The sequence below is a fragment of the Erinaceus europaeus genome, chromosome 10 (genome assembly GCF_950295315.1).
Source record: "Erinaceus europaeus chromosome 10, mEriEur2.1, whole genome shotgun sequence".
In the NCBI taxonomy this organism is placed as follows: Eukaryota; Metazoa; Chordata; class Mammalia; order Eulipotyphla; family Erinaceidae; genus Erinaceus; species Erinaceus europaeus.
Window position 1 is genome coordinate 106,886,145 of NC_080171.1, and position 12,269 is coordinate 106,898,413.

A 12,269-nucleotide genomic window follows, 5' to 3' on the forward strand; every position below is an offset into this window, starting at 1 on the left:
CAGGAACTATGGCTTTAGGGAACAGACACAGTGGGTTCAATACAGTAAAGAGACTTCATGTGAATGTACCCAGATGGTATTTTCTGAGTGCCTGCCTGAGCCAGACCCTGCACCAGGCCCTTTAATAAACACCAGCTTGGAGGTAAGGTGGAGCACAGTGGGTTAAGCGCACATGGCACAAAGTGCAAGGACTGGCATAAGGATCCCAGCTCCCCACCTGCAGGGGAGTCGCTTCACAGGCTTCAGGTGAAGCAGGTCTGCAGGTGTCTTTCTCTTTCCCTGTCTTCTACAACAATAAAACAACAAGGGCAACAAAAGGGAATAAATAAATATTAAAAAAAAAACACTACTAACCAGCTACTATATCATTATGTAAGAGGCAGCCTTTCCTTTCTGACTAGCCCCCACAGTCTCCTCCTCACCTGAGGAAGTTGAGTTTAGTCATCATTTAACCAAAGTTAAGATTACAATTTCACAGGGATTGTGTTAATATTTGAGAAAGAAAATTAAGTATCTGTATACTCACACATTTCCATCTTTCCATGTTAGTGTGCATACACGCACGTGTGTGTGTGTGTGTGTGTGTGTGTTAGTATTATAAATAGATATAAACAAGATATAGAGATAATAGTGAAGGTATGTAGGTATGTAGGTAAATGAATAATCAAATTCAGGTACCAGTAGATTTATAGTTATAAGCCTAAAAGGCATGGAAGTAGAAACAGGTCATAGGCTCATAAAATGGACATAGGGACGCACTGCATATGTGCGTCTACATTTCCGCAGGTGTACAGATAGATGAATGCTATGGGTGTCCCTCTCACTAATGCCAAGAGAAATGATACTTGCAGTTTGGTAGATGCTTCAGAATTGTAATCTTCACTTTTCTCTGCAGGAGTCGGAGACTTCAGTGTGTGGGAGTTCTCTGGGAATCCTGTTTATTTCTGCTGTTACGACTATTTTGCTGCAAATGATCCCACATCAGTCCACGTCATCGTTTTCAGTTTAGAAGAACCCTACGAGATCCAGTTGAATCAAGTGATTTTCTGGCTCAGCTTTCTGAAATCTCTTGTGCCCGTTGAAGAACCCATAGGTAAGCTAAGATGTGTGAGGGAGCTCCTTTCCTACTGCCCTTCACTTCCGGTTTTGCTCAAAGCCCGCAACTTGCAGCCAACAGCTATAGCTGCCTTTCTCCTTTGTGGTAGAAAAATCTCCCTGCTTGATATTCCTTGAAGCTCAGGTGTTGTTTTTATACCAGGGGATTACTTTGTTTTATTGTTTTTGTTTTTCCCTCCAGGGTTATCACTGGGCCTTAGTGCCAGTACTACAAATCCACTGCTCCTGGCAGCCTCTTTTTTTCCCCCCTCCATTTTATTTGATAAGACAGAGAGAATTTGAGAGGGGAAGGGGAGTTAGAAAGGGAGAGAGAAAGACATCTGTAGACTTGCTTCACCACTTGTGAAGCTTCCCCCCTGCATGGGGAATGGGGGCTCACACCCAGATCCTTGTGTGGGTCACTGCACTTAGTACTACTGTGCTTGACCAGTGTACCACTGCCTGCCCCTCCAAATGTAATCACATTTTTCCTGCTACAAAGACCCAGTTCTGACTCATTCCTGGAAAGCTACTTCTCACTTTCTTTCTACACTTTAGAGCTGAGATCACTTTTGTTGTGTATAGAGTAAGATGATGACTATTAATGACTATTAATTAATTAGCCTTTGCCTAATAGGCACATAATCAATCAGCAGAATGAACTCTCCTACCTATAGTAGAGAAAGAAAGAAAGAAGAAAGAAAGAAAGAAAGAAAGAAAGAAAGAAAGAAAGAAAGAAAGAAAAGGACCCTTATAACTGAGTGCATGGTTTTAACTTTATTCCTAGAGAAGATGATATGGATAAACTTAACACAGATAAACTTTCTTTGCTCTTACAACAACAACAAAAAAAGCAGCTTTCTCTGTAAATACAAAACAACAGTCAACTTTTTTTCTTTAAGAAACATAATAATAAAATAACTTAAATGTAACACCCTTCAAGTACTACCTACCACTGTGCCTTTTTCATTTTTTTTCTAATCCTTTCTCAAATGAAAGGCTCTCTCTATGTGGATTGCAGATATTTCTCTCCTGACCCATTCTTACTACCTTCACTGCCCTTGCAAAGGGTGCCACCTCGCCATGTCGAAGGCTAGATGCCCCCTCGTGCAAGTATCAATAGAATCTGTTTGAAGAAGTCAAGAAACTGCCTTGAATTCTGTGGTTCCTTTTGGTTCATTTTGAACAGCCTTCCTTGGGACCTTTGAAACATGCTGCTCTGTTGTCTGGAGCTTCCAAAGGTCACACCACATAGCAGACATGATCCCCTCAGGTCTGTGGGCAGGTTGTACCTTCCCCAGAGGGACCACCAGTTTCTGAAACACTTTGCTCTCTGCTCCCAGCCTTTGGTGGCAAACTGAAGAATCCACTCCATGTTGTGCTGGTGGCCACCCATGCAGACATCATGAATGTACCTCGTCCAGCTGGAGGCGAGTTTGGATATGACAAAGACATATCTTTACTGAAAGAGGTCAGGAACAGGTAAGGGTGACCAATGGGATAATCAGTCAAGGTTGTGACCCAGAGGCAAGGAACTAGAGAAAATAGAGACCTCTTGTTGGTTGCCATTATTATTATTATTATTATTATTATTATCTTTTTTTGCCACCAGAATTATCACCGACATTACTGCTACGCTGCTCCTGGTGGCCATCTTTTTTTTTTTGTATTTATTTGTATTTTTTTTTAGTATTTTGTATTTGATTTTTTTTTTTTAATTATCTTTTTTTATTTCCTGGATAGAGACAGCCAGAAATCAAGAGGGAAGGAAGTGTAGAGGGGAAGGGGAAGTGAGACAGAGAGACATCAGCAGTCCTGCTTCATCACTTGCAAAGCTTTCCCCTTGCAGGTGAGGACCAGGGGCTTGAACCTGGGTCCTTGTGCACTGTAACATGTGGGCTCAACCAGGTGTGCCACCACCTGGCCCCCTGTACTTTGTATTTTCTGTTAGAACAATGAATCTACATAACAAATCAGACTGAAGCAGAAAGCACAAGAAAAAAAAAAGCAACAAACTAGTTTCCCAACTATAAGGATCAATACCTGGAGATAATGTCACTTAGTTGCATTAGGTTATTTTTCAGCTTTATTGTAGAATCATTGACAGATAGTAAGACAGATAAGTAAACATTACAATTATTTAATATCATATGAATTGTGAAAAGATTCTCACTGTAGATTAGCATACCCATCACTGCACATTTGAGTTCACCTCTTAGACAATTTCATGTTTGTAATTTTGTGTTGTTACCCTGTGACACATTATCAATTATCACACAATTATCAGTTCTCTAGCTGGTTCAGATTCGGTTCTTTTGAACCAGAGGCACCAGCCCATCTGCATGGCTCAGAGAGTTTGGTCTCACCAGGACTCTACACCATGCAGGGAGGGGACCTCTGCAAGGTTACTAGAATGTCCCAGGAGCCAAGCAGCCTTTTGGGTCATTAGGAACCTGATGCTGAGTTGAAACATCTGGTGAAATTGAATCTCTGATAAGCTTTCATTTTTCCCTTAGGTTTGGGAATGATCTTCACATTTCAAATAAACTGTTTGTTTTGGACGCTGGGGCTTCTGGCTCTAAGGACATGAAGGCTCTTCGCAATCACCTACAAGAAATACGGAGCCAGATAGTTTCTGTGAGTAAATGTGGAATGGGCAGGGATTCCACCATTGCTTCATCACCCACTGATCTTGGGACCTGGAAAATTTTTGATGATGCCTTTTCTTCTTGCCATCAGGGTTATCACTGGAGGTCAGAGCCTGCACTACAGCTCTGCTGTTCCTAGTGGCTTTTTCTTTTTCATTAAAAAAGATTATTTTGAGGATGAGATGGAGGGAGTGATAGGAGAGACACCTGCAGCACTATTCCACTGCTTTTGAAACTTCCCACCTCCAGCAATTGTCTTGAGGTCTCTCCTCTCTCATAAGTCTGGCCCCTGCTTTCTCATGATAGGCCTGAAGGAAAATAGTCACAGCAGTCCGTGAGCGACTGTTAGGAACAGTCACCTCTGGAGGATTCTCAGAGTCTCCCCCAACGAGGTGGAAGTAGGGCCTGTGCTTTCTATGCTATAATGGCTTTCCACATGCAGAGTTAAGAATTAGATGTGGTGTGATCTCTGCTTCACACCCTTCCAGACTCAAATCCCAGCAGTTCAGCAGCTGAAACCCAGAAAATAAACTACATCTCTGAAAATAATGTTTTCCGAATATGGAGTGGAATTTAGCTGACCAAAAAAAAAAAAAATTTTTTTTTTTTTAATTTGAGAAGGGATTGACCAATTAATAATGCCGTGTAGTATATGACTGACGAGATATATTTATTGTAAAAGTCTGTAACATAACCTCTTTCATTTAACCAATTAAGAGAATGGAAAGTTTATCTAAGTGACGACTAGAATTAGTTGGATTTGCTATACTATGTCAACACCATTCCCATTATTACCAATGTGAGTGGCTTTGTTTCTGCCTGATGTCTCTTGAGCCCAAGGGTTCACCGTCCTGTCCTTGTGTTCTAGGTCTGCCCTCCAATGACTCACCTGTGTGAAAAAATCATCTCCACTCTGCCTTCCTGGAGGAAGATCAATGGACCCAACCAACTGATGTCGCTGCAGCAATTTGTGTTTGATGTGCAAGACCAGCTGAACCCCCTGGCCAGCGAGGAGGACCTCAGGAGCATAGCCCAGCAGCTTCACACTGCTGGAGAGGTAAGAGATCCCTCCACCCACCTAGGAGCTCGAATGGGATTCATTTCTGTATTAGTTTCCTGCATCTTGAATGTGGTCTGAGCGTGGGGACGGTGGAATAGAGAATGCCCAACTCTCCCTGATAATTTTTTATTTCCACACACAACCTCAGGTGATATTCTGAACTCTGGCTTTCTGCTTTCCTGTTGACCTAGGAGTTACTTTGATTTGGTTTATTGTTTCCAGCCTCTAAAAGTTACGGAAGATAGTTCCCCCTGCAGTTGGTGGATGGGATTCTATTATTAGCAGTAGTATTAGTATTATAGTGATTTAATAATGATTAACAAGATTGTAAGGTAATAGGAGTATAATTCCATACAGTTCCCACCACTAGAGTTCCATGTACCATCCCCTCCATTGGAAGCTTCCCTATTCTTTATCCCTGTGGGAGTATGGATGGACCCAGGATCATTATCAGGTGCAGAAGGTGGAAGGTCTGGTTTCTGTAATTGCTTCTCCACTGGACATGGACATTGGCAGGTTGACCCATATCCCTAATCTATTTGTCTTACCCTGCTGGTATAGGGTTCTGGAAAGGGGAGGTTTCAGGACACATCAATGAAGTCATCTGCCCAGGGAAGTCAGGGTAGGATGATAGTAGCATCTGCAGCTTGGCGGCTGAAAGGCGGTAAGATATAAAGCAGGACAAAATGTTACTAAACAGGAACCTAAAGATAGAAATAGAGAAGAGTAAATTACGAGTTTTCGTGTGGGAAGAAGCTAGGAAGTCTATTTTAGTTATGTTCCAAGGGGTCCCTTAACTAATTTTTGCCCAAGCCTGGTAGCTAACATGCAGGTAGACTAAAAACATTGTCTGGGTGGATGGAATTCTTGTCCTTCCCATGATAGCTCTCAGAGTGTCTCCTCTATCCACGGGGTATTATCTGCTCTAAACAGACCACCTGGTTCACACAGTTAAGAAAGACAGTAATAGGCTGTCTGTAGACACAGAGTCACAGCAGTGATTCCTAGAAATGACCAAGAACTAGGATTCTTTGTTCCTGTGTGTGTTACGTTGATGACCAAATGTACAATTTGAGAACCAGTGTGATTTGAATCACATGTCAGTCCCCAGAAGGAAGTTAACCTTGCAGTCCTCATTCATGAGTCATTAAAACACAAGTTAGCCTGGACCATGAACCAAAAGTTTTGAATATTCAAAACTAGAAGCAGTTCTGAGAATTTTATAAACCAGAAGACTGCTTTTCAGGTCTTGCCTGCCATATCTGACCCTGTGGCCAGTTTGTATAGACTTGAAATTAAAAACTTAGTCCAGGAGTCGGTGGCCATGAGAACTAGATTGTCTGGCTATGACTGTGTAGCGTTTAAGCTGCTCTGAAACTACTGGTTAGTCTCCTAACCCCTTTGCAGTATGTGAGATGATGGACTCCAGGGAGCGTGGTAAGTGAGGGATTGAAGCTCCCAAGCTGTCTCAACCATAATAGTAAAGTCACTCCTTTGGCACAGTGTTTTCCTACTTTTGGTGTTTGACTTAACTTTGCAAATTGTAGAGTTCAGTGCCCTTTATTTGCCACTATACCTCTCCTTGTTCTTGAGATTTTAGTAAAAGAGTGAAGACTTAAAAGAAGAGAAGTAATGAATCAGAAGGGCCCTACACTGATTGACTGCCAGCCTCTTCTTAGTGTGATTACTGATGTACAGTTCTTATTCAGATGTCACAGCTGTCCTAATATCCTTTTTCAAATCTGAGACCCTACATTACACTCCTCAGTCTCTTCCACTATGGGACAGTTTATCAGTCTGTCGTCCATGACCTGAAATTAGCATGTAGGACTCAATTACAGATGACGTGCCGGCAAACTTACTATGAAATAGAGGGTTAGGCAGATAGTTCAGGGTACAGCTCATACCTTGCCAGCGTAGGGGGCCATCTTTGATGCTTGATGCTTCATACCATTGTAAAATGTCTGAGAAGTCCTCTATTCTCGCTCAGTATTTCTTTGTCATTTCCCCCCTCTGGTGTGTAGGTAGGTGCACGTGTACAATAAAATAAAGGCCACCTTCCAGGACTCTTCAGTCTAAAGAACTTTAAAGAGAATTACATACAGGTGGCATTTTAGAGATTGAGCCAGATTTAGGGTAGAAGAGCATTGATGTAAGCTCAGCGTCTGTGGAGGGTAGCTTCCGGTTTGGATCAGTATTGTTTGTAGAGCTATCCAAAATCCTAATGCAGAAGAAGAAAGTTACATGTTTCCTCCTGCTACATTTGTTTTCTTTTTAGAGAAACAAAGATGCCAATAAAATTAAAATGTTCTGGGAGTCCGGGGCTAGCACAGCGGGTTAAGCGCAGGTGGCACAAAGCGCAAGGGCCGGCGTAAGGATCCCGGTTCCAGCCCCTGGCTCCCCACCTGCAGGGGAGTCGCTTCACAAGCAGTGAAGCAAGTTTGCAGGTGTCTATATCTTTCTCTCCCCCTCCCTGTTTTCCCCCCCTCTCTCCATTTCTGTCTGTCCTATCCAACAACAACAACATCAGTAACAACAAGGGCAACAAAAGGGAATAAACAAATATTAAAAAAAAAATTAAAATGTTCTCTGGCCACCACCTCTTGCTTCAGTCATTTCTTTCACTACTCAGGACCAACCACTGCCATGGTGGAATTTATGAGAGAGGGAGAGGGAGAGTGGGGGGAAGAGAGGGAGACTGCAATAAAACTTGACATAATAGGATCAGATTATAACATTCTACCCTTTTTGGATAGAGGCTTAGGGATAGAGAATCCTCTTATACTTCGCAACTAAATTAACCACTTGTTTACATGACACTGCATTTGTTGTATACCTCTTTCTTCTGTTTGTCTTTACTTTTTTCTTGACAGTCCTCTAAATGATTTAACCTGCAGTCTCCTATAAAAATATTCACCCACATAGTGATAATATAGTTATCACATTCCAGAAAGATGATACTGATATGCTATTATTAAATTTCTCATGCTTACTTGGTGTTTCTCATGTTCCAGTCCTTTCTCTTGGAGCTGGGTTGTTTTTTTTTAAACTCATTTATGTATGTATTTTGGGATTCAGAATTCATTCAGAAACCACTCTTTGCATATTCCATCTCCCTTTAAAATTTTTCATTTGGCTACCATCTCTCACGTTTATATTTTTTCTTTGATTATATTTATCTGTCTTTGTACCACGTGTACTTACCCACAGCACTACCACCCAACTCCCTACATTTATCTCTTTTAAAAGATGAAGGTAGTTTCTGTGGAATCTTTCAGGACTTTCTCTAGCTGTTTTTTGTTTGTTTTGTTTAGGGGCTCAGTATTTGATTATTTTTTTTTAAATACATACACACACACACACACACACACACACACACACACTCACTCACTCACACTCTCTGGGTCATTTCCTGAAGTGTTTTCAAGTTAATAACAATCAGACCCTTCAGTTCTCTGAGCCGCTGGTGCATGAGTTTGTGTCCCTCTCATGACCCCTTCTCTCCCCTGGCAGATCAACATCATGCAGAGTGAAACGGTCCAGGACGTGCTGCTCCTGGACCCCCGCTGGCTGTGCACCAACGTCCTGGGGAGACTGCTGTCTGTGGAGACGCCACGGGCCCTGCACCATTACCGGGGCCGCTATACCATGGAGGACATCCAGCGCCTTGTGCCCGACAGTGATGTGGAGGAGCTGCTGCAGATCCTAGATGCCATGGACATCTGTGCCCGAGACCTGAGCAGCGGGACCATGGTGGACATCCCCGCCTTGATCAAGACTGACAACCTGCATCGTTCCTGGACGGACGAGGAGGATGAGGTGATGGTCTATGGCGGAGTGCGCATCGTCCCCGTGGAACACCTCACCCCCTTCCCGTGCGGCATCTTTCACAAGGTCCAGGTGAACCTGTGCCGCTGGATCCACCAGCAGAGCACCGAGGGAGATGCAGATATCCGCCTGTGGGTGAACGGCTGCAAAATTGCCAACCGTGGAGCAGAGCTTCTGGTGCTCCTGGTCAATCACGGCCAGGGCATTGAGGTCCAGGTGCGCGGTCTAGAGACGGACAAGATCAAGTGCTGCCTCCTGCTGGACTCGGTGTGCAGCACCATTGAGAATGTCATGGCGACCACACTGCCAGGCCTGTTGACTGTGAAGCACTACCTGAGCCCCCAGCAGCTGAGGGAGCACCATGAGCCTGTCATGATCTACCAACCGAGGGACTTCTTCCGGGCCCAGACCTTGAAAGAGACCTCGCTCACTAACACCATGGGTGGCTACAAGGAGAGCTTCAGCAGCATCATGTGCTTTGGGTGTCATGATGTCTACTCACAGGCCAGCCTGGGGATGGATATCCATGCGTCAGATCTGAACCTCCTGACCAGAAGGAAACTCAGTCGCCTGCTGGATCCCCCCGATCCCATGGGGAAGGACTGGTGCCTTCTGGCCATGAATTTGGGCCTCCCTGACCTAGTGGCAAAGTATAATACCAACAGCGGGGCTCCCAAGGAGTTCCTCCCTAGCCCGGTTCATGCCCTGCTCCGGGAATGGACCTCCTTCCCCGAGAGCACAGTTGGCATCCTCATGTCCAAGTTGCGGGAGCTGGGGCGCCGGGATGCAGCGGACTTCCTCTTGAAGGCATCCTCTGTGTTTAAAATCAACTTGGATAGCAACGGCCAGGAGGCCTATGCCTCAAGTTGCAACAGTGGCACGTCTTATAATTCCATTAGCTCAGTTGTGTCCCGGTGAAACTAGTAACCTTTAGAATGGGCAAGGTCTCTTCAGACTACAGAGCAAGTGGGATAAGGTCCATCTTTTCCATCCAAGGCTCAGGGTGCATCCTCTTTTCTGCTGTACACTGAAGGCTGCCACCCTCCTTCCTGCTCCTCCTCTGCCACTACCTCCCTCCTCTAACACATCTGTGGGTGTCTAAATGGTCTTTATGTTTAAGAGCAGAATATGTCCACTCCTTTGGCTGTCAGACAAGCTAGTGCACCTCCTCCCTATCTCTTGAACACCATCTCTAATCCTTTGTTATCTTGCTTCTTACTGATACTTTTACTGGAATTCCTGACTTTTCAATGAACTTTTTTAACTTCTGTATCGATTATCCTTTTTTTAAGAAAAAAAAAAGTATACATGAGTATCAAATGTGTATTTCTTAGACACTGTCCTTTGTCATATCATGTCTTTTGGTTTCTGTCTTTTCGAGTAGTAGGAAGACTCCCATGTATGGTTTATAAACAGACATATGTGAGTGCCTTTTGCAGAAGAGGGTGTGTTTGAAGTCATCCTAGTCAGCCAGGAGCTGGTGTGAAGTAGGTGTTCCCTCTCTGTCTCTTGCTGTATGCTGGTCATCATCGCCAGAGGTGCTTTGCCCAGAATCCCCACCCGCCCACCCCTGCCCCTAGCATATCTGTGTTTCATTTGGCAAGAGAGGAGTACTCCTCTGGAGTGATTTCATGACCAGTGTTGTTGCTACAATGCAATGTGTTTGCCTTTGCTTCTATTTAAATGTCAGTGTGAGCCTCCATATGAAACGGATACATTATCAGGTCTGTCATTCCCTCTCATCTCAGGTAGATGGTGGACACAGTTGTATGGTAGTATTGATCTGTGTGAGAATTCAGGAGACCCCATACTTAATGCTTCGTGGAAGTCTTTTGTCCCTTGTGCATAGCGATGGCTTTTCCATATTTCAATCCTGGCTTCATGACGTCCTCTATGAAGTCTGAAAAAGGAAAGTGAATTTGAGTTGTGATAGATTTAAAAGTTGGTATGAGGGGAAAAGTGTTCTAATTCTCCTGTCCTGGGAAGCATGTAATTTTAATGTTATATCATATGTATATATGATGTGGTATGTATATACATATATATTAATACAGGTATTTTTACTTAATCTATAAGATGTAGAAAAACAGTTCTTTGTTTTTCTTTTCTGATTGTTTTTTCTCTTTTATATATATATATAAATAAACAGTTGCTTGTTTCATTAGTATGTTGGCCTTTAATTCAAAAAGAATTTTTTGCTTTGTTTTCACTTGTCAGTACTCCTGAAACAAACTAGTCTGAAATCCACAAGTCATTAACATTAAAGTTACGGGAATAAAAACCATAGTTTATTCTTGTGTTTAATTATTGGTAAAATTGAGAATCGTTTGGGGAATTAAAGAGAACCAGGTGATTTTCCCATTTATCATTGCTTTAGAGATTGGGTTTTTTTGTTTTGTTTTGTTTGCTTGTTGTTTTTTCCCTGAGGTAAACTAAAAAGGCAAATTAAATTATTCAATGTTAGTAATAGAGAGAAATGGGAGTGGGACTTTTTGTCTCCTTACAAAGATGGAGTGAGTGGCGCACTGCAGGAACAAGTGAGAGCCTGTGGCCAACAATGCATCTATTTCTGCTTTCTTTATAGATTAACTATCCAGGGCCAGCAACTTCAAACTCTAGTGTTGACCTACCTGTAGCTATCCCTAGGTACAAAATGCAAACCCGCATTGCCCTGTTTCTAAGATGGCCACATGGACAAATGCATCCCAGGGACCAAAAGCTTCTGCCCCGTGCGCTAGGAGACATATCAAGGACTTGTAATTGGTTCACAGATCTCAATCCCATTCCCTAGGTGGGAATTCTGGTAGATTTTTCTGTAAAAAAGGTTGATAGTAGAAATAACTAGAATTCCTGAAATCATCATCTGGGCCCCCATCCAGTAGACTGATAGGACCTTAGAAAAGCCATTGCAAACTGAAAGACCTAGATTGGCTGGTCTGGCATCAATAGCAGCTGGCTAGATGCCCATCGGCCTGCAAAACTAGGAGAGTGCTCAGGGAATCTAAGCTTTCATTCTGATGTTAAAAAGGGAGCGTAAGCTCTGCGGATGAAAAAATATTTTGGAGATGGATGGTGGTGATAGATGCATGACAGTGTAGGTGTCCTTCATCTACTGCACTGTGCAGTTAACAGTGGTTAAAGCGATAGGGAGCCAGAAGGTAGAGCTCCTCAGTGCACAATGACCTCGGTAGGTTCAAGCCCCCAGTTCTCCACAGCAGTGGGAGAGATTTTACAAGGAGTGAAGCAGTACTGTAGGTGTCACTCTTTCTCCCTGTCTCTCCCCTTCATTTCTATCAGAGAGGATTTTTAAAAATTAAAAATAGTAATAATAAGAAGAAGAGGCCTCGAACAGTGGAGCCATTGTGCAGTTACCAAGTCCTAGTGATAACACTAATGGCAGAAGGAGGGAGAAAGAAGAAGAAAAGAAAACTCACTATTGAAAAAGAAAGAACTAAAAGTGTCCATGTAATAGTAACTTTACAGAGAAATGTATGACACTGCCCATGGTATCTAGAGCAGCACCACGGAGGAGGAGGACTTCCTAAAAGAAAATACGATACCTTGCTTTTTAGGAAGAACTTAAGATTAAAAAAGAAATTTTTTTTTAAATAATGATTAACAAGATTGTACAATAACAG

General features: G+C 43.0%; 1 protein-coding gene across 7 annotated transcripts in view; it reads left to right on the plus strand.

Annotated features, from left to right (window-relative positions):
• DAPK1 (death associated protein kinase 1) overlaps positions 1-10,792 on the plus strand; it is a 205,484-nt gene extending 194,692 nt beyond the window's left edge. For all 7 annotated transcript variants that reach the window (XM_060200469.1, XM_060200466.1, XM_060200465.1 and 4 more), the window contains exons 22-26: positions 896-1,093; positions 2,439-2,577; positions 3,612-3,732; positions 4,612-4,800; positions 8,317-10,792. In XM_060200469.1, coding sequence (XP_060056452.1) covers positions 896-1,093; positions 2,439-2,577; positions 3,612-3,732; positions 4,612-4,800; positions 8,317-9,549 — 1,880 coding nt within the window. In that variant the 3' untranslated portion in view covers positions 9,550-10,792. The remainder of the gene's footprint in view (positions 1-895; positions 1,094-2,438; positions 2,578-3,611; positions 3,733-4,611; positions 4,801-8,316) is intronic.
• The last annotated feature ends 1,477 nt before the right edge of the window (positions 10,793-12,269 follow it).